The sequence below is a fragment of the Macrobrachium rosenbergii genome, chromosome 31 (genome assembly GCF_040412425.1).
Source record: "Macrobrachium rosenbergii isolate ZJJX-2024 chromosome 31, ASM4041242v1, whole genome shotgun sequence".
Lineage (NCBI taxonomy): Eukaryota > Metazoa > Arthropoda > Malacostraca > Decapoda > Palaemonidae > Macrobrachium > Macrobrachium rosenbergii.
In genome coordinates, this window is record NC_089771.1 from 26,873,826 (window position 1) to 26,897,805 (window position 23,980).

The 23,980-nt window shown below is 35.0% G+C and overlaps 1 protein-coding gene across 4 annotated transcripts in view; it reads left to right on the forward strand.

The window, feature by feature from the left end:
• Adar (Adenosine deaminase acting on RNA) overlaps positions 1–23,980 on the forward strand; it is a 450,653-nt gene that overhangs the window by 27,702 nt on the left and 398,971 nt on the right. The window contains exon 1 of one of the 4 annotated variants that reach the window (XM_067132514.1): positions 5,469–6,489. The exons of 2 other annotated variants lie outside the window; for them this stretch is intronic. In XM_067132514.1, coding sequence (XP_066988615.1) covers positions 6,297–6,489 — 193 coding nt within the window. In that variant the 5' untranslated portion in view covers positions 5,469–6,296. Of the gene's footprint in view, positions 1–5,468; positions 6,490–23,980 lie in introns of those variants that run through there. One more of the 4 variants, XM_067132515.1, reaches the window with a different exon arrangement.

Below are 23,980 nucleotides of genomic sequence, written 5' to 3' on the forward strand. Positions count from 1 at the left end.
CTCCCTCCTCCTCCTCCTCCCCTCCTCCCTCCTCCTCCTCCCTCCTCCTCCCCTCCTCCTCCTCCCTCACCCTTTTGGCTGCAGTTACCAGACAAATCCCACCCTTTCGAGTCCTGTGAAGTCCCAGCCCATCTCTGTGACATCCCCCTCTGTTCCCTGTGTAGCTGACAATTGAATTCCAGTCATTTTTAAGTCTCTTTGTTTTGGGTTCCCATCCAAGGGGTCATTCCCCCGCCCCCCCCTCCCCCAATCTCTCTTGGCCCAGATTTTTGGGACGATATTTGCCACGCAGATGTGGTCTGCTGTCACTGCCCTGGGTAGAAGTATAGTAGTTAGATCCCTTTGTTAAGACATTTGATACGTCTGTGAAACCTTCGCTGATTTCCAGTGAAAATGGTTTATTTGTATCTTTTTTCATTTTGTTTATTTTTATTTAATGAGGAGTAAAACTATGTACATTTAGTTGCCATTATTTGACAATCATAGTATGTTGTTTTTGTTGAATCTATACAATAATATATAATAATAATATATATATATATATATATATATATATATATATAGATATGTATATATATATATATATATATATATATATATATATATAAGATCGTAATTCAGTTAATAAAAGAAAATAATATATGCAAACAAAGTCTCATGTGGAATTTATATACTTTGATAATGGCAGTATCTTGCTTTTGTTGAATCTTTATACAAAAAGAAAATAATGGTAAGATATATACAGACAGATAAGATCGCAGGGCATTTAATAAAAAGAAAACTGAACTCACAAACAGCGTCTCATATCAGATATCACCGAAAGTGTAGGGAGATGCCGAGAAAATGGGAAATTGCCCTGTGTCGTTTAAGAAATTGAACTCGCGCAAATGTCACATGTTTCAAATGGGTGTTCACCCAAAAGATTTTTTATTTTTATCATTGTCTGGTCCCCTTGACCGCACGGGACTTACTGGTCGAGTGTCTGAGCTTTGTGAATCTAAAAGTACGTTTTATCCCGATTGACCGGGTGAGGATGGTAGCTGCCGTCTTTCCAGAGTTTTTGGAGAGAATGGGATAGATTAATGAAGGGATAGATTTAAGCTTATTAAAGAAACTGCTCTTAAAATATACAGCTCCTCATTTTTTTTATTTTTTATTACATTAATGTTTTGATAAATTCTCTCCAAAAACTGTGGAAAGACGGCAGTTACCATCCTCATCCGGTCAGTCGGGATAAAACGTAGTTTTGATTCCCAAAGCTCAGACACTCGACCAGTAGGTAGTGTGCGGCCAGACAGTGATAAAATAACAAAATCTCTCGGATGGCCATCCATTTCAAACACACACACACATATATATATGTATACACACACACAAAGTATATATATATATATATATATATATATATATATATATATATATATATATATATATATATATATATATAAGAAAATATATATATATATATATATATATATATATATATATATATATATATATATATATATATATATATATATGTGTGTATATATATATATATATATATATATATATATATATATATATATATATATATATATATATATATATATATATATATATATATATATATATATATATATATATATATATATATATATATATATATATATATATATATATATATATGTGTGTGTGTGTGTGTATATATATATATATAAACAGTGAAAAATATGGATATAAGCAGTATATATATATATATATATATATATATATATATATATATATATATATATATATATATATATATATAAAATATATATATATATTATATATATATATATGTGTGTGTGTGTGTGTGTGTGTGTGTGTGTGTATATAACTGAATCACGAAAATATGGGTTATAAAAAAATCGTGATTTTGTCTTTTATACATTGCTGTTATGTATGCTGTTAGGTTCGGTAATTTTTGTTGTTGTTGTAAGAAAAATGTGATGAATTTGTTATATTGTTATACTCTGGTTTCCTGACCTTGACAGCTGTATCACCAGAGCCTGTTTTGCGACATAAATAAAGCTGTTTGGGTTTTTAATTTAAAATGTTTACTCGTCATTACAATTTCTGGAGCGTCGCATTACAAAGTTAAGCTCATTTTTATTTCGTTATCTTGCAAATACTGACATTTCTCTCTTTTATACCGCCACTTTCTCTCCTAAAGAGAGAAGGCTTAAATAATAATATCCTAGCGTATACTGCAATCCTTGTCATCAGTATTGAATTTTAATTGAATCGGAATTCGTCCCAATTTGTTTTGATCACCATTGGTAAAAAAAAAATATTGTATATTCGAATAGTCGCTGGATCCTGTAGAGGGTCGTAATACTGTATATATTTTATGTATTTGTATGTATATATATACATTATAATATATTATATAATGTATGTATATATAATCTATAATAATAAAATCCGAGTGAATCTTTACTGTTTGTCCGCCCCGGGTGGGGGCAGGGTAGGTAGGGGATTGGGAGGGTAGGCGAGGCATGACACATCCACCCTAATCCTGCAAACCTGTTTGTCCGCCCCGGGTGGGGTGTGGTAGGTACGGGATTGGGGGGGGTAGGGGAGACATGACGGGCAGAGCCGGGTTCCAGCGCAGCGTAGCTCATGTCACCAAACTCGCTTATATTTATGTATATATATATGTGTGTGTACAGGAAATAAAACTATAATTTTCTTGAATATTGTAAGGACAAAGGCGTCTATTTCCATAGTATATGAGTGTGTGTATATATGTGTATATATATTGTATATATAAGTGTATATATAATGTATGTATATATATGTATGTATATGTGAATATATTTATTTGTAATGTCATGTCTTAGTTAATTACTTGCTCTTGAGATATAGAGATTTATCTTGCACAATTTCATGATAAACTCATCACAATCGTAATTCGTTTTCCAAAGTGACATGTCCTCCAAAGAAGAAAATAATTAGAGTTAGTGTGGGCGTTTTCTCCGGTTCTAGAAAAAATAAGGAAAGGCTTCTTAGCTTACTTGTTGTCCAACTAGAACTCCTATTTAAAGGTGTTTTGTAGTTTGGATATAAAAACTTGTTTGAAAATCATAGTGTGCAGTGTACGATGAGTAACCTTAAAGTAACCCAAAAATGCTGAATATATACATATTTTGTATGTATATATAGTATATATATATATATATATATATATATATATATATATATATATATATATATATATATATATATATACTGTATATGGAGTATAACACTACCGACCCAACTATCATCACTGTCACGTGTGTGTGTATGCTTGTGTATGCATAACGAGGGAATGGGTGAGAGGAATAATTGTACCTTTGTATAAGGATAAAGGTGTATGATACGATTTTGGTGAAAGCGAGAGTGATGATAGTAGGATCGGTAGGGGAAGAGCCGTGTGAGTTTGGATAAGGAAAGAGAGCGTTAGGATCAAAGTGTTTCTTATGAAACATTAAAGACAGATGACAGAAGGGTTGGTAGGTGAAGAACAGTGTTGTTTTAGACACGGAGAGAAAGACTACGGATCTGCCTCTAGTTCAAGGAAGCATGAGAGTGGCCGGAATTTAGAGGTATATGGTGCAACCAGTGTCAGGGTATTCGACGTGCTGATGAGCTGAGTGAGCCATCTGTCCGGTTTACTATTAATATTTCCTTGTTTCCCGAGCATTAACGATTTCTGGTTACTTGGCAATTTGTATAATTACACTTTTTTCCTGGGAAATACTTTAGGTGAGATAGTGTCGTGGTGCACCACACGAAAAATTGTGCATTACTGTATTTTGTAAGCGTCCCCTTCGGCTCCCCAACCGCAAACCATTCTCATTCCTTTTAACTGTCCCTCCGTTCATATTCTCTTTCTTCCATCATACTTTCCACCCTCTCCTAACAATTGATTGTGGTGCAACTGTGAGGTTTACCTCCTGTTACACCTTCCAAACCTTTTTACTCTCAATTTTTCTGTCAGCACTGAATGACCTCATGGGTCCCAAGTGCTTGCCCTTTGGCTTAAATTCTATATTACATTCCATTCACGGAAAATACTCCTCTTGCATGGATTGGCAGATGTAATACAAAGCTGACGCGTGTAATTACTTCAGAATTACGTCAAGGGAACAGCGTCATCCTTTCCAAGCTTCCTAGAATCATAACCGCGCCGTTATGGTAGATATATTGAGGTTATATTTAGGCTTGGCACTGCAATTAAGTGGGGAGGAAATCGAGTTTCATTTTGAATGTCAAAATAGCGAAGGCGCTACTTAACTGTATAATATACTGGCAACAGTTAGAATTTTACTTTGTTTATTTATATGATTGAACTTTTTAAGACTGGAAGTTTTGTCTTCATAAATTTTACCTTAATATTCTTTGTAAATTGTTCGAAAAATTTTAGTTTTCTGTAAAAGAAAACGATTGTGCCGGCTTTGTCTGTTCGTCCGCACTTTTTCTGTCCACGCTTTTTCTGTCTACCCTCAGATCTTAAAAACTACAGAGGCTAGAGGACTGCAATTTGGTATGTTGGTCACCCTCCCTCCAATCATCATACATGTAACTAACTTGCAGCCCTTTGGTGCCTCAGTATTTTTATTTTGTTTAAGGTTAATTTAGAATAATCGTGCTTCTGGCAACTGATATAGATAAGCCACCACTGGGCCGTGGTTAAAGTTTCAGGCTACGGCTCATCCAGAAAGATATACTGGAGACCATCGAAAAGATATCTGCTTTGGCCTTATTATACGATGTACAGAAGACCCGGTTTGCATTTTATACTTGTTTATATATATGCAGTACTTAAAGCTTCTTAAACTACAGTAACATCAAAATCCGAACATCCAGGTTGAACCTAATAAACAAATCAACTGAATTAAAGTTCTGGTGTTCAGATGCTTTTAGAAAGTAACGTCAGATACTTCCTAAAAATATAAGGACATCAGAACTTTAGGTCAGTTTCGTGAACATTCTTATCAAAGCACACCAAGATATTTTAGTGACATTAGGTATTGGCGAAGCGATATCTCTGAAAGAAAGAGGAAGAGGGGGAAGTCAATGTGAATCATTAATTTAATTTACAAATTGAAATGTCGCGCGTTTCAATTTATGATCCCCCTGCAGAAATACATTACGAGTAAATACATTAAATACATTAGCTCTCCGAAATAAATTCGGAATTCGATGCCTGTCATAAAGTTTCTCTTAAAGGACACGTCTTTCCGTTGCTTGTCAGCCGTTAATGAAGGGAGGTATGGCAGAAAATTGATCAATTAAGGGAAGAAAGAAAGAACGAGAAGGAGAAGAAGGGAGAAGGAGAAGTGAGAGAAGAAAGGCAATGGAGACGAAACGTTGCTGGAAAGCAGCGGAAAAGTGCTAACATTCGCAATCTGCGCGGCGGGATGTTGCGATGAACTTGGTGGGATGTTTTCCAGTCCCACTCAGTGTTGGATCTCCGTTTGACGTGGAAGGAAGCCTCGTCTCTTTCTCTCTGCTGCCGCATTTCTCCTCCTCCTGTTGCCTCCTCCACTGCTGCCGCCGCCGCCGCCGCTGTCGTTGCTGCTGCTGCTGCTGCTGCTGTTTGCTGCTATTTGCTGCTGCTGTTGCAGTCGCCCTTGCAGCTGCTGTTATCCAGGCGCACGTGTATTTAGCAGCGAGAAACATCCGTGTCATCTGTCATCGTCAGCTGATTGCGTTGTAGCAATAATCAAAACATTGACATTTTGTTTATTGTGATATTTTGTATTAAGAAATTAAAAGAGAAGAAGAATTGATGGGTTACGAAATTAGAAATTGAAAAATGATAATCAAAATGAAGCGATGAATAAAGGAGACGAACCGAAGTCGAGATGTTGTTGATGGACAGATTCGCAGTCATCATCGTTAAGAGGTAATTTGAGCGAAGGAAAAACAATCTTTAAATATAAAGAAAATTACAAAAATACAGAAAAATTAATTAAAGCCAAATACTGAAAAAGTGAATGACTATAAACAAAAAAAAATATTAAAAGCTGAAAAAAATAAAAATGTAAATAAAGAAGCTCCAAATATCAAAATCGAACTTAAATTACAAAAAAGATAAAAATAAAAAAAATAGGTTCAAGTTTATTTGAGGAATTCTTAGCAATTTGGAAACCTGACCAAAATACCACAAGATACCCCCATCGGAGATCCCCTTTAAGGCAACAGACAGACAGGCAGACAGGTACCCTCTGAGAGAGAGAGAGAGAGAGAGAGAGAGAGAGGACCAGATACCCGCAGCAAGCATGTGGTGGTTGCATGGATCCGAAGCGGGGTTCTATCCCTCCGTCAGGCGACCCTCCTACGGGCGAAAGGCCCCTCCGCCCTTCCTCCACAAGACTCACTTCTTCGGACCGCCAAGAGCCTTCCCCGGAGCCCTCTCCGAGGGCCTGGCCGGCATGGCCCTCGACGGGCACTTCAGGAAGCGATATTGGCAAGGTAAGCTTCGTCGGGAGGTTAATTCAATTAAAACTTTATTGCGTTTTCTAGGAATGAAGTAACATATTGGAATATCATTATTAATTGGAAAACGTTTTGGGATTAAGTCACTTGAACGTTTTTTTATTGGGTTTTATGGAAAATCCATGAAACGTTATTAGGATTTTTACATCGTGTAATCATTTCAGTGCATTAAAATCCCGTTGGATTAGTATTAATACTAAAAGGAATGTTTTGGAATCACGTCACACAAATGAGTTTTATTTGTACTTTGTGAAAGTTCGCTCAAGATTCAGAACAATGGTAAAATTATTGTAAACTTGTCAAATAGTGAAAAGATTTTCAAAGGTAATCGAGATATTTCCACACACAAAAATTTATAAGCAAACGATTCAGTGGTTCTCGAGGAACCGGAATATCTCTTGGAGTTTAAATGGAGGTTGCGTAATTATGTAGGTGGCTCTTTGGAACTTCCGTTTCCCTGCGAGGGTTCGATTATACCGTCAGTTTTGGAGCACCAAGTTCTAGATTGTACAAGCTATTCCTGGTCTAAATACAAATGAACAAGAATAAAGAGAAAGTAAAGCTTCAGTTAAGTCAAATGTGCAAAAATTAGTAGTATATATATATATATATATATATATATATATATATATATATATATGTATATATATATATATATGGGCCACTAGTTTCATATTGCGTCGCAATTGTGAAAAATCAGAGTACGTAGTTCATTACCCAGCCAATCTACCACGAAAAACACACCCAATATTCCCCTTGCAGAAACTCCTATTCCACGGCAAATTATCAGCATTTATCCCCGTTTTGCGAGACGCGGAGAAAGGAGGACCAATTTTTCTCAGCCCAAATCTCCGCCGTGTCCCCAGGCGCATATTCCATTGTTGTTAATGCCACATAATACCAGCCCTTTAGGCTCCGGAGTCTTTGGTTGGGTTTGTCTTTATGTTTGATTTTATTTCGTTGCCTTTATCTCTGCATGTTAAAGTTTCCTTTGAATGTTCTGTAACTCGCTAGTTTGTTTGTCAGTGTTGAGTTATATTGTTTTGGTTCTCGTAGTTGGTCTTGTTTGGTATTCTTTCTGTATCTTTTTGTATTTATCGTAATTATTTTTATGGTTATTTTGATGCCTTTTAGGATTGTTTTTTATGATCGTAATTATTCTTACGATTATCTTCATTACTGACATTATTATTGAAGCATTTCGTAAGTTGACTATTAGTCTTAATCTGCATCTTTCCCTTTCTCTGTAATTTGGATAAATCCTCCAAGGTCGATACCTTGGAGGTTGATCGTTTCCCCTCAAGTATTTTTTGACCTTGACTTATTTTTCAAGGCTACAGGTCAGTCGGAAGATGAAAATTTAATATTTATTCTTTGTATTCCCAAAACTATTATGCTAAGAGGCCTCTGGTCTTCAGAATCCGACGCAATATATCACAAGTATGATTTAAAGTACTCTTGGTTTTAATTTATTTTTCAAAGTCACTTGTAATTTTGAATTAAAAATTTATCTTTGAATTTCATGAAACATTTTTGTAGATACCCTGAGGTTTGTGAATATTTTACCCAATTATTTTTGGCACTGACTTATTTTTCAAGGTCACAGGTCAGCGAGAAGGTCAGTATTCAAATGATCTCTGATTTTGTTAAAACTTGACAGAAAAACCTTTAGATTTTGGTGATTATTTTCAATTTATTGAATAGGAACCTATTTTTCAGTGTCGTTGGTCTAGTTACAAGAAAAAAGTTATTTTTCAGCCTATTATTTTTCTCTGATGTTGATTGTATGGTTAGAAAATTTTATGATAGTGGTTATTTTCACCTTTTATTCTCATTTTGTCTCTTTTTGGTAGGTCACAGGTCTGTTTAAAGGTTAACATTTTCTCAACCTGTCTCTTAATTATATATTCTTCTTGAAGATGTCAAAAACTAGAGGATTTGTAGGTTGTGTTTTATTTTTCTATGTAGAACTTTCCTGTGATTTCAGTATATGTATAGAACACTTATCAAACTCTTAATTAGGAGAGATCTTACAACGAGTGTGCTTTAATATCTAGGAAGCAGGAGAGTGCATGCAAGGGAAAGATGAATAGCACAGGGTGTGTTTAGATTAGTTGAACGTTCTGCTATTGTATTACGTGTAGTTCTATGAAGGGGCTGAGGCTTTGGAAGTTTTGTGCACAGGATGCTCATCCCATATCTAGTATATTAATTATGGAATGTGGTACTGACCACAGTTTTTTTTCTGTAGTAATTATTTATTACTGCCTTCACGAGCGAGAGGATCAGGCCACAATAACCCTGGGTAAGGAATAATTAAATCATATTCCAATAAAACCCAAATTTCCGTAACCTATGCGGTGAATCAATGTACCTGGTAGCTAGTCACTTGTAGTTTATTACAGCCGAGGCGGAGAAGGGGATGAGACAGGCAGCCTCATGCCAAATTATTAACTTAAAATCATTATAACTACGCTATTTGTATCACTCTTTCTAAAGCCTCTAATGGGAAGAAACTGTTTCCCAAGTTGGGCCAATTTTTCGTTTACTTTCCAATTTTCCTCTTTTGCCATGCACTGGTTTATAATACAATGGCTAACACTATATGCAAGCTTAAGCGAGTGTGTATGTATTCTCTAAATCCTTCTCGGGTGATTTACGTTCGTAAAAAAATTCTTTAGAAAATGCTCTGCAGAGTAAACGACCCATATGTTTTAAAGTTGCGTTGCGTTTTCATACCTGCCGTTTTAAGGTACCTGTAGCGTTATGCTAAGGGAGTTGAGGTTTTACTTTTAATATGATTAGTTGTTTTATTGTTTCATTTGTGATTACGTTAATCAGCTCAGTGGTCTGGTTAAACTATTGATAATAAATAATCGTTTGTGATTAGCGTTTGCGAAGGGAATTAAAATTAAGAACCAACTCAGGGTGGTAGAAGCCATCCTCAGTTGTTGCTTCCAAATTGTCGATATCTTCAACAGTTCATATATAAAAGAAAGGTGGTTTTATCTGTAGAATTGAGATTACGTAGATTATGTTACTGGGTGTGTGAGCTAACTTAGGCACAGCAATCCATTATGTATGTTTGTGTGTGTATGCATCTGGAAATATCTTCTGAAATAGAATTCATTGTTGGGAATACGAGGTATAAAGTGAAGTATATTCACAAGTACGCCTGGGAAATGGAAATTGATGAGGAAAAGAACTGTTATATATGATAGTGCAAAGAGGATGGGATAGGGAGTTGATGAATATAAGATGAGAAGAGAAGTAGCTGGAGATATATATGATTATTACGTGATCAAAGAAAAAGGATGAATAGCAGACGGTTTCATTTGGAAAAGAAGTCCAAAAATAAGAGCAATGAATGTATTCAAGACTAGTTTAATAAGTAAGAAGCCAGATAACACGTCAGAATAAGGTGGATGAAAAATAGGACACTGATGAATAGAGGGCAAAGAGAAAAAGTGGGAGTAAATCTGACCAAGTGTCTTAGGAAGAAAAAGAAATTGCTTTTTGATTAGTTTTACACTTGAATATATATATATATATATATATATATACATATATATATATATATATATATATATATATATATATATATAGTATATATATATATATATATACGCACATATGCATATATATATTTGTGTGTATGTATTTGCCATTTGAAAAAGAGGGAATATACATTTTTGATAAATCACGTTTGCAATAAATATTTCTTAAAACGAGGTGAAGCAACGCCCAGTATGAAAGTACGAAGAAATTTGTGACATACAAAAGAAATGTTAATCATTCTATATATCTCCGTAGGGGGGTAGCGCCATCAGTGCACATCTCGTGGTGCACTGTAGACATTACTTAAAGGTCTTTGCAGAGTCCCTTCGGCCCCTAACTGCAGCCTCTTTCATTTTTACTGTATCTCCGTTCATCTTCTCTTTCTTCCATCTAACAGTTGTTTCATATTGCAACTGCGAGGTTTTCCCCCTGTTACACCTTTCAGACCTTCTTACTGTCAGCTTCCCTTTCGGTGCTGAATGACCTCACAGGTCCCAGCGCTTGGTCTTTTGCCAAAATCCTACATTCCATTCTATTCTACATATCCCCACGTGCCGGTGTGAAAAGACCTTAACATTTATGCACCAAAAGACCGTGTTCCATAATAAATTTATGCACCACTGCACCCTTTTTTTTTATCCTGAGACCGTGCCTCTCCCGGACGTCACTCTTCGTAATATCCCCAGGGGACACAGTTCGCGCAGTTACACAAAGGTACAAGCCCTGTTTAATGTTTTTAGTCGGATGCCCTGTTATTTTTATTTTTTGTATTTTTTTTCCTGATGGAAAGCTGGTTACGTTTCTCCTGGGAGCCTCCTGTAAGTCAGCTGAACATTTTCCTTAAAATATCCCCAGGGGACATCGTTTCCTTTCTGCAATTTGTGTGCGATGAATGTTGCCACGTGCAAGTTGTTTTGTGTTTTACTGTGATGTTTAACGTTTTAGTGGTGTAATGCTCAAGTTAATATTTATAAAGTGTTAAATTTTTGTATTTTTTTCATGAAAGCTTCAGTTGGTCGTTTGAAGTGTCAAAGATTCTGTAAGTCAGCAGTGAACATTTTCCTTTAAAAAATGATATGAAATCCAAACGAAAAATTGTTATGTGACAGCTCCATCTGAATTGTTTTCTGAATGTTGTTCTTCTTCCATCTGAAGTGTTTTGCTTTATTGGAAGCTCCATCAGAAGTCTACTTAGTTGTGTGGAAGCTCCAGGGCTCTGAATATTTATGAAGTGTGAAAGCTTCCAGTTGAAGTGTTGAAATCCCAGCTGAAGTGTGAAAGTGTGAAAGCTCCAGTTGAAGTGAAGTGTGAAAGTCAGTTGAAGTGAGAGTGTGAAACCTAGCTAAGTGTATGCAATGTAAAAGCTCAGCTAATATGTATGTGTGAAAAGTCTGAAGTGTAAATATGTGAAAGCTCCATCTGAATTGTATGCAGTGTGGAAGCTCCATCTGAAGTGGTACAGCGAAAGCTCTGTGTGTGAAGCTCCAGCTGAAGTGTATAACCAGAAATGTTGATGTATGGAAGCTCCAGCTGAAGTTTATGAAGTGTGAAAGCTCCAGTTGAAGTGTATGCAGTGTGAAAGCTCCAGCTGAATGTATGCAGTGTGAAAGCTCCAGTTGAAGTGTATTGCAGTGTGAAAGCTCCAGTTGAAGTGTATGCAGTGTTGAAGCTTCTGTTGAAGTGTATGCAGTGTGAAAGTTCCAGTTGAAGTGTATGCAGTTTGAAAGTTCCAGTTGAAGTGTATGCAGTGTGAAAGCTCCAGTTGAAGCGTATGCAGTGTGGAAGCTCCATTTGAAGTGTATACAGCGTGAAAGCTCCAGCTAAATTGTATACAGTGTGACAGCTCCAGCTGAAGTGTATAAATTGTGAAAGCTCCATCTGAAGTGTATACAGTGTGAAAGCTCCAGCTGAAATGTATGCCGTGTGAAAGCTCCAGTTGAAGTGTATGCAGTGTGAAAGCTCCAGCTGAAATGTATGCCGTGTGAAAGCTCCAGTTGAAGTGTATTCCGTGTGAAAGCTCCAGTTGAAGTGTATGCAGTGTGGAAGCTCCATCTGAAATGTATGCAGTGTGAAAGCTTCATCTGAAGTGTATGCAGTGTGAAAGCTCCATCTGAAGTGTATGCAGTGTGAAAGCTCCATCTGAAGTGTATGCAGTGTGAAAGCTCCATCTGAAGTGTATGCAGTGTGAAAGCTCCAGTTGAAGTGTATGCAGTGTGAAAGCTCCAGTTGAAGTGTATGCAGTGTGAAAGCTCCATCTGAAGTGTATGCAGTGTGAAAGCTCCATCTGAAGTGTATGCAGTGTGAAAGCTCCATCTGAAGTGTATGCAGTGTGAAAGCTCCATCTGAAGTGTATGCAATGTGAGGTCCAACTGTAGTGTATGCAGTGTGGAGGCTCCATCTAAAATGTATGAGTGTGAAAGTTTTCCATCTGAAGTGTATGTGGGAAAGCTCCATCTGAAGTATGCAGTGAAAGCTCCATTGAAGTTTGCAGGGGAAGCCATCTGAAGTGTATGCAGTGCGAAAGGTCAGGCGGAAGTGTATGCAGTGTGAAAGCACCAGTTGAAGTGTGTGGAGCGTGAAAACTCCAGCTAAATTGTATGCAGTGTGAAAGCTCCAGTTGAAGTGTATGCAGTGTGAAAGCTCCATTTAAAGTGGTCATGTGAAAGCTTTATGTTGAAGTGTATGGTGTGAAAGCTCCATCTGAAGTTGAAATGAAAGTATGAAGTGTATGCAGTGTGAAAGGTGAAATAAGTGTATGTAATGGAAAGCTCCATCAGCGTGAAAGTGGAAGTTTATGAAGTTTTAGTGCAGTAGAAAGCTCCAGTTGAAGTGTATGCAAAGTGAAAGGTCCAGGATTCCACTTGAATTTTCTCATCCATTACAGGATAAATATTGTTTCCAGCCACAATTTATTAGAAAGCTCCATTTTTTTTTGGAATTTTTCGTTACTTTCCATGAGCCTAGTTGAAATGTGTATGGAATAAAGAAAGTGAAATATTTATGGTAATAATAAAGTAGAACGTTTATTTATAAAGTATGGTTGAAATTCATGCAGTCTGAAGGTTCCACTTGAATTCTCTCATCCATTACACACAAATATTGTTTGAAGCTGTAATTTAGATATTACGTGATCACTTAATATGAATAAAGAATTTTATGGTATATATATAAATATATTTATAAAATAATCTAGTTAAATATATATTTTCATTATATTGCTTTGAACTAAAGAGAATTACGGTCATATATATATATAGATATATATATATATATATATATATATATATGTGTATATATGTGTGTGTGTGTGTTTATTCTTAAATTAGGTCACAAATGATATCAGCCATGAGCACTATTTAGACACAATAACTAGCGAAAAATAAGCCATTTCTCCAGGTGCATTGTCTGAGCACAAGCGTTTATCAACGCACTGATTTTTATTCGCTGAAGCCACACCTGACTGTGGATTTTAAGAGAATCATAATGTATATGTTGCGAAGCAGGTGCAACATCCGGAGCCCAGGTGGTTAATGATCATAATTTTTAAGGCCCCGTCATTTAATTGGCACAAGCAAGATGATCTACGTTGCATTCAGGCTTGGTTTTGCTTGCGGAGAGCCTGAGGCCTTCGGTTATAATCATAAATTTTGACTGGATAACATCAAAGAGTATAGAAAGGGATGTAAATTAAGTATTTTAGATTAGACTCTCAACGGTCCTTGAGTATAATCTCAATGATTGTATGCATGGTGACCTTCTTTTGTTATCTCAGGAACATTTCTTCTCTTATCGAAGCTTTAGATTTCATGGAAGTTTTAGGCGCATTTAAAGTTATATTTTGCAACGGAAAATTTAACACTTAAAGATGTTCTGTATATAAATATACAGTATATATATTACAATATATATATATATAATATATATATATTTACATATATAATCATTTATATTTATAAATCACTCTGATAACTAGAGAGTGACTGGTTGAGATAATGCTTTTCACCAATTTTACATATAAAGTCTCGATTGTATGCGAATCACTTAAGTGTTGATGTTGGTGAAAATATTCTCTCAGCCGCAGGTGCATTATACCTAGTTATGGGTGATTTATAAATCTTATTTAGAAGAAACCCCGCATCTCCAGTTCTGTTATCAAAAACACGTCGCAACCGCATCGGAAAAGACGGTTTTAACGGTAGGCCAAAGGTGAGCATGTAAACTCTGCGGACCTACTTTTCCATGTTTCACTTACTCCCGTTAAGGTTCTGTGGTGGTCAAAGTTTATATACTCATTTTTTTATTTCTTTATTTTTATACTTATTATGACTATATTAAACTGTTTACCACCTAAACAATTTACGCGTTGCAACATATAAACATGTCTTAGAATCTTAAAATTAATTTGAGACAATTGCTAAAATTTACAAATGTTAGTTTTTCTGGTCAACCAATTGTTGCTGGCCAATTCTCTTTCACATTAATTTATTTCCTTTCATTTACGCTCAGCCATTACTTTTTCTTCTGGACCTCTCCATCATCAGTTTTATTGTCTCTCTCTCTGAGTCTACCCTTCCACTTGAATGTTTTATGGGCGTGGGCGTAGTTCTGTATTTTTGTGTGCGTTTGTACTTGATTTATTTATTGCAGTAAATGCTTCACGCATAGTTTTCAATTAGGGAAGAGGTATCTGATGCTGCTTTATAAATTTAACTTAAGTGGTTCCCAAAACGCTACTATATATATAGTAGTATATATATATATATATATATATATATATATATATATATATATAATATATATATATGTATATATATATATATATATATATATATATTATATATATATATATATTTGTATATATATGTTTGCATGTTTGTAAATACATGCATGTATGTATAGATATACATGTATTATATTACACACAAACACACACACACATATATGTATCTATGTATAGTGTATGTTATGTATGTTTGTATGAATATCTCCGTATAATATTCAATAATTCATAGTTTATTCATTAAAAAACACATTATTATTCAATTCTGCCTTGGTTCAAACTCAAGAGAGCCTGATAAATATTCCTGTTAATCTCTAGATGTTCCTCTTCCTTGAGAGAGAGAGAGAGAGAGAGAGAGAGAGAGAGAGAGAGAGAGAGAGAGAGAGGAGAGAGAGAGATGCATGGAGGAGGGAAGCATGTTTGAGGGGGCAGCAGCTCACCCCAAGAGATGCTTGGTTTAGTGGCAACGTTCTTAGCTGGAGACAAAAGTATCGAGTGTGCGCAAAGGGGGACGAACGCCCTCGTAAGTATCATCCCGCCGGAGGCTGCAACGCACATTGCAGTTATACGACGCGCCCAGGGCCACCCCTGTTAAAGCTACGACAAACACAAACAACTAAGACGCCCTAGTTACAAATGCACGGACAAAAACACTCATACAAGGAAAGGTACACAAGATGTAGTTGAATATTTACTTCTGGAAATCTACTTGACAAGAAAATGTATACAAGGCATAATCGAATATTTATAATTGAAAATCTGTTTACATGCAATAGTCTGAAAGTTGTATTTGAATATTTGTAACTGTAAATCTATTTATAAGAAAAAGTCTGAAAGTTATAGTTGAGTATTTATAACTGTAAATATATCTACATGTATAAGTCTGAAAGTTAGAGTTGAATATTTTTAACTGAAAAGTTATAGTTGAATATTTCTAACTGAAAAATCTAGTTTACATATTTAAACTGTTGAAATGTAAATAGTTGAATATTTTTAACTGAAAAGTTATAGTTGGATATTTCTAACTGAAAATCTATTTACATGTAAAAGTCTGAAAGGTATAGTCGAATATTTATAACTGTAAATCTATTTACATGTAAAAGTCTGAAAGTTATAGTAGAATATTACCTAAAATTTTATTTACATGTAAAAGTCTCAGTTATATTTTAATACTTATAACTGAAAATCTGTTTACATGTAAAAGCCTGAAAGTTATAGTTTCTTATTTAAACTGAAAATCTGTTTGCATGTAAAAATCTGAAAGTTATAGTTGAATTTTTATAACAAAAAATTGAAAATGTCTATACAAATGCATAGATATACTGTAGACTTGACCCTTCATTGAAAATGTAAATAATTAAATAAGCAAATAAATGAAATGTTGCAAGAACAAGTAAGAGAAACAAATACAGTAACAAATGTACAAAGAAACAAATAAACGAATGTGAATCTGTGTATCGAAAGAACCAGTTGTAATTTTCGTCTTATGATTCAGGTTTGGGACTTTGAAACAAAAACACTTTGAAATATTACCTGAAATTTTTGTTCATTCAATTAAGACAGCACAGAACAAAAAACTGTTCTAGAAGAACAACTGATCAGCCAGTAAGAAGAAACATGAACGCGAGAACAAAGACATTAACATCTAAAGAACAAGTTATTAGTGATATATGTAATTTGAAGTATGCGTGAAATGAATAAGTATTTGAGTGGAGCAGGTATTTAAACTGGGTATCGTAGATGTAGGCAAGTCTGTTCATACCAAATTATATCGTTAACGACAATTATCTAAAAACTGTGTTGATAAAATTATATATATATACCCACTTATGAATATATATATTTCATGGAAAATGAAAATTCTGTCGAAAATGGCTAAACCTAGTATGCTCAACTGACCCTGTACCATTCCTTTTTCGAACATACTCCGTGTTTATGTTACATTTACTGATGAAAAAGGGTATGGGTATTATACAGTATTGCCCCTTAATCAACATTACGTTGATAAAAGTAATCGTATTTAATTTGAAGCTAAATACTCATCCGGTAGTGGATATTAAAATATTTATTTTTTATTTTTCATTGATGGAGAGTATTTGACGTCTGGAACTTGAAGAGTTTATTTTGCGTTAATAAGTGACAGGAAAGTCGTGATTATAAACGGAATTTATACAGTTTTAGCACGCTCACACAGATGCACTTAAAAGACCAAATAATTATATTCGTCATTTCAATCAGATCAAGAAAGAAAACGGTAAAAGAAGACAATTAAACATTAGCTTTCCTAATCTGATGCCATTTCCAGAGGAGCTTTGTGCAGGACGATATATCTGAGGTCTATGGTCTTACTTTGACAACTGAATGGCCGGCTCTCCTGGAGGTGACATTATCGGCAAAGTTTGCCAACTCTGGCACCCTTGAGCTGTCAAAAGACCCTCAGCCAGGTGTCAGAGGGATGACTGGTGATTCCTGAGGTGGCTGCTGGATGTCATGTTGTTGGCACTGGAGTTGAAGTGTAAATTGTGATGTTCATTAATTAGTGAGAGAGGATGACGCAGGTTGTTTGTTTTTGTACTGATTTCGGTTTTAGGTTTGAAGATTGATATGGTTTTTAAAATTTATGTTAGTGAGTGTTGTATTCGTCTGGAAACTTGTACGCAAACGAATGCAGACATCACAAAAAATAAACAGTTACAGTTCTTTTTCATTTCAACATTTTCAACTTGACAGTAGTGTTTTATAAAGTATAAGCATTCAGAGTATGTGCTTTATTATTTACACACACACACATACTAGTATATATATATATATATATATATATATATATATATATATATATGTATATATATATATATATATATATATATACCGTCAGTGGATCTTTGGATAGTATATCATATATATCACAAACAATTATATATATTATATGCAGTATATTATATATGTATTATATATATATATATATTTATATATATATATATATATATATATATATATATATATATATATATATATATATATATATATATATATATAATATATATAATCTTCTCTATATATATTTTGAATATAATATGATTATATATCAAAATAAATGATTACTTTATATAGATTTTGTATAATTATCTGTATGTTATAATTCTTCTCTCAATATTTTGAAGAGTAATATGATTACAATAAATGATTACTTTCTATAGATCTTTGTACTTATCGTGGAATAATTTACTAGTTAGAATCGGATTACCGTGGATTTAATTTTGGCAGTACTAGCACTTTTCTCAATACCATTTCAAGATTGCAAGTTTGAAATCACAATCTTTTATAAGTACGAACGTAAACTGTTTATGTTAAGAGGAAATTGTGCAGAAATTAATAAAAAAAAAAAGATGGGAATTCCGCAGAACTACTTGAAAGCCACGTAGAAAAAATCCTTTTTATCCACATCAAAAGTCACGAAGCAAAACGACATTTTTACTGTGAAACAAAGTACAGATAAAAAGCAATCGCCGGTTAGGTGTATAGCTTTTAGTGTCGAACTCAGTGGCCCATAAAATACACGTATTCGGGAACACGGGGGCAATACGCTGTTCTAATAAATATATATTGTTTCCTTTACATGCGAGTGTATGCTCTTATGTTCAAGAATATATCGTATTTTATGGTCATAGTGCGCGTCTCCCATTTGATGGCCATATTGTATGCGTGAGACTGTGAGACCATCTTTTTCTTATTTACGTCATCTTTGGCGTGAACAGAATACCTAGAACATTTTAGTCGACCGAGGGCGAAGGGGGACATTAGTACAGAATTAAATTGCGAGGGGGACAGAAAGTAAAATTAAGTTGAGGTACGAGTTTTGTAAAGATCATTAAACTGTGAGAATTCTACCAAGAAAACTCTTCCACTTACAAGTATTACAATCTCTGGAAAGCAATCCGTCACCTCTTAATTATATTGCAGTTCAAAATATTGCAAGGAATATTGGCAATAGCAGAGGTGAATATCAGTTGGTTCATATGTCAAAGGGATCATTAGGCTGCTGTGAGAATGTTATGCTGGTGTTTATATTAAAGGAAATATTCACGTTCCAGAATTCGTCTCCCTTCCAGAGACCAGCACGTGTGTTATGCTGGTGTTTATATTAAAGAATATATTCACGTTCCAGAATTCGTGTTCCTTCCAGAGACCAGCACTTGTGTTACGTTGGTGTTTATATATAAGAAAATATTCACGTTCCAGAATTCGTCTCCCTTCCAAAGACCAGCACATATGTTATGCTGGTGTTTGTATTTAGGAATAGATTCAAGTTCCAGAATTCGTCTCCCTTCCAGAGACCAGCACATGCGTTATGCTGGTGTTTATATTAAAGAATATATTCACGTTACAGAATTCGTCTCCCTTCCAGAGACCAGCACGTGTGTTATGCTGGTGTTTATATTAAAGAATATATTCACGTTCCATAATTCGTCTCCCTTCCAGAGACCAGCACATGTGTTATGCTGTTGTGTATATTAAAGAATATATTCACGTTCAAGAATTCGTCGCCCTTACAGAGACCAGCACATGTGTTTGTATTTAAGAATATATTCACGTTCCAGAATTCGCCTCCCTTCCAGAGACCTCACCTGTGCCTCAGGGCTCTTTCATGTGTTTGTGCATGTCACCTGCGTCGCCTTTCCTCTCTTTGCCCCGAGTAGAAACGTGACAATTAAAGGCACGTCAACACAGCCTCGGAATCTCATCTCTCCTTCTTCCCGGTCATTTAACCCCCCTCGGAACAAGGGACGCGGGTTCTTGTGCTTCCTCTTCAAACAATGCAATGCGGATACTTCAAGCACAACTCCTTGACTTCCTGGAGGAGAAGGAGAAGGTCTCCCTTGACCCTCCTACCCTTCCTTCTCCTCCTCCTCCTCCTCCTCCTCCTCCTCCTCCTCCTCCTCCTCCTCCTCTTCCTCCTCCTCCTCCTCCTCCTCCTCCTCCTCCTCCTCCTCTTCCTCCTCGCCACTCACTCACAGACCTCTTCCTCCTTCAGGTTGTTCAACATGGCTCATTCAAGCCCACTTCGAGGACAATTGCTGATCCTTCAAGGGAATGGTTCTTGACTTTCTCTCTCTCTCTCTCTCTCTCTCTCTCTCTCTCTCTCTCTCTCTCTCTCTCTCTCTCTCTCTCTCTCTCTCTCTCTCGTCCTCTAACGATTTCGAGCCATGAGGTCCTCCTCCTTTTATTCTATTTTGTTTTTATTTGGTTATATTTTTAAGAAGTGGTGCATTTTTTTAAAAGACTTTTCTCAGCTGATGATAATTTTATGGTGCAATATATGAGTTTTCATCTAATGTTCAATTGAAGTGGCAGTCATGAGGTCATTTTATTTAGAAATAACCTTCTTGAAATTGCAAGTTTGATGCTTGGAAATCCACGGGAAATAAGATTTATGAGTTTTTTGGTTTCTTAATATAATTTTGTATTGTATTTCATTCATATCTGCAAAAATTATTATATCAGCAAATACCTGTATTGGCAAAAGGCACAATGCTAACGTTAAATATTTTTTAGTGGAACGCTGTTAAATCTTTTAAATTGGGTAATTCAGAAAGTGAAAATATAAAAGAAAAAATAACTGATGAATAGTGTGTTTTAAAAGACATGTTATTTATCATTTATCGTGTTTAATACAAATCAGTTATACTTGTACTTTAGTAAAAAAAAAATTATCTCTGACAATCATTATTTGACACTGTAGTTTAGAAGTGAAATACAAAAATTTCCGGTTGTATCGATCAGCTGATTCCCGTCAAAACAGATTGTTTTTGTATTGACAGATCCTCCAGATTAAAACAGGTGGCTGATTGGGACAGAACACATAAGCAAAATAAACAGAAAGTAATTACTGAATACATCGGGACGTTTATTTATACATCACGAACTGAAAGTAATTTCCTCTCAAAAATAAACGTTACCGTATGCTTTGTGATTTCAAATTTGAATGTAATTCGGAAAAACGCCGCTTCTATATTTCGTGCGCTGAATAGATATTTGGAAGTTACGGTTCGCCAAAGCGTAATGTTATTCGATATCTTGCTGTTGATTTTTAAATAGTAGTTCTGTCAGTCTTTATTGTTTATAGCATCGGATATCCGTCGTTTCTCAGTTTTATCGTCCTGTTATTAAATATGTAGTTGAATTTTGTATTCGCTTTTGGTTATATTGTTAGTTCGTGTACAGTGCTTTTCTTATTGACTCGTCGTTGGCAGAACACACGCAAAAATATGAATGTGGTATTTTATTTTTTTATTTTTATGTTTTCATTATTCTCTTAAGTTATTTTTGCTATTATTTGTGTTACTTATACCGTGGAATAGTTATTCCGTTTCAAGGATTTATCAAGACAGTGTTCCTGACGGGATAAGATATACCATAACGACGAATATATATATATATATATATATATATATATATATATATATATATATATATATATATATATATATATATATATATATATATTTAGTTACAGGAACTTGTGAAATCCAGGGATTTCACGAAATCCCTAGGGAATTTGCGAAATGAGCAACTCGCTCAGGAACATTTGATCCCCGAGGGCTAGTACTAAACACTGCGAAATAGTGATTCATCTACACTGTTTCGCCGTGTTTAGTACTAACCCTAAGTTAAATGTATTTCGCCATGTTAAGTACTAACCCCTGGGGTATCAAATGTCCCTTAAGTGCATTTGGTTCCCCAAAGGGGCTAGTGCTATACACGGCGAAACACATTTAACCCCTATGGGCTAGTACTCAATATGGCTAAACAGTGTAGATGAATCACTGTTTCGCCGTGTTTAGTACTAGCCCTCGGGGATCAAATGTTCCTAAGCGAATTGGTCATTTCACAAATTTAACTTGGGATTTCAAATGAAATCCCTGATTTCACATAATCCCTGTAACATATATACATATATATACACAGGTATATATATAATATATATATATATATATATATATATATATATATATATATATATATATATATATATATATATATATATATATATATATATATATATATATATATATATATATATATATATATATATATATATATATATATATATATATATATATATATATATATATATATATATAATGTATGCGTGTATGTTAGCGTGTGTGTGCGTGTGCATGCGTACGCGCAAGTAGTTTTTCTACCCTACTTTAACCCCTCCGAAAAAGAAAACGAAAGCATCGCATACGGATGACCCAGTAAAAAAAATGTAAATCAGTACCAGGTCTTGTTAATTAAAATGGCCCGAGCAATATATTTATTACCCTGTCCAGTCGCCGTTTGTTGCGAGTATTTGTTTGGGTTTTAATAATGGGTTATTACATTAAATTTTATTGGGATTTCATTCAGAGGCCTGCTTTATGACATCTGTTTATTCATGGTACAGCGTTATTTGGACGTCAGTTTCATGATTTGATCGCTTTCGTGGCCGTCTCTCGTGGTCGTGGGGGCTTGTGGGTTGTGGGTGATTTTAGATTTGGATTGGTGTTTGTATGTATGTATGTATGTATGCATACATTCATACATACATGCATACATACTGTACATACACAAATATATGTGTATACATATAATATATATGATATATATATATATATAAAATATAAATATATCTGTTATATATAGTATATATATACATATATATGTGTATATATATACATATATATTTTTGAGTGAATATGATAGAAATATCAACACACAATTTGAAAGACCTGGGTTCGATCCTGATGCAAGTCAGAAATTTATATTTATATATATATATATTTTATATATATATATATATATATATATATATATATATATATATATATATATATATATATATATAGTACATACATACACATGTATAGTGAGAGAGAGAGAGAGAGAGAGAGAGATCCAGCCTCGCGTTCATTCGCAAACCCATATCTTTATGTTCACGTAAATGCATCATCCGCCGTGTAAGCACCCATTACAATAGCCACGGCTGTCGTGTGTATCTCACGTCCGTGAAAATACCGGCGGATTTATGCCATATGAGGAACGGAGGCCCATCAACACCAGCTTAGTATTCGCCATCTTTCATGCCCACGGCAACTGCCTGCCAACAATGGCAACCACAAAACGTTGCCATAAATTCGGGGCACTGAGTTAAGAGATCCAATATAGCCTGACGACATGGCCTGCGAAAGTCGAGAGAGAGAGAGAGAGAGAGAGAGAGAGAGAGAGAGAGAGAGAGAGAGAGAGAAGATAACAGGGGTTTATGTTAATAGGATAATTTATCTCGGCATCTAAGAGTTTGGAAGAGAGAGAGAGAGAGAGAGAGAGAGAGAGATATTTATATCGATAAGATCATTTGAGCAGGTATCCAGTGGAGAGAGAGAGAGAGAGAGAGAGAGAGAGAGAGAGAGAGAGAGAGAGAGAATTTATATAAGAGATTTGCAGATTTATATTAATAAGATCAATCAGAGGTATCTAATGTAAGAGAGAGAGAGAGAGAGAGAGAGAAGATTTATATTAATAAGATCAATCGTGCAGGTATCTAATGTAGTAGAGAGAGAGAGAGAGAGAGAGAGAGATAAGGGTTTGAATTAATAAGATAGCTTATCCAGGTATCTGAGAGAGAGAGAGAGAGAGAGAGAGAGAGAGAGAGAGAGAGAGAGAGAGAGAGAGCGCTCCTCCGTAGGTAACCACATATAAAACCTGCGCATGTACATGATGTATGCCATTTACTCATGAAGAGCAAAAGAAGCAAATGCGTGTACATACCGGCAGCAATGAACAAGGTATTTTCTTGGAAAAATTGACAAGCGGATTGCAGATCGCGGTTTTGTGGCTTCTTGTCAAGGCTAGGTAACATTGTTGAAGATCAAAGTCCAGGTAAATTCTCCTTTTATTACTCGAAGTCTTTTACCTTTTTTTTTTTTTTTTTTTTTTTTTTTTTTGCTTGGAGGCAGGGTGGATTAAAGATTTGGGGACGAGTTTTAAAGTAAGAAGCTGTTATGATCTTGGAAACGCTGCTTATGATTCTGATTATACTTCAGAAAGTGATAAGGTTAAATTGCTGGCATCCCAATCCCTTGTAAACTG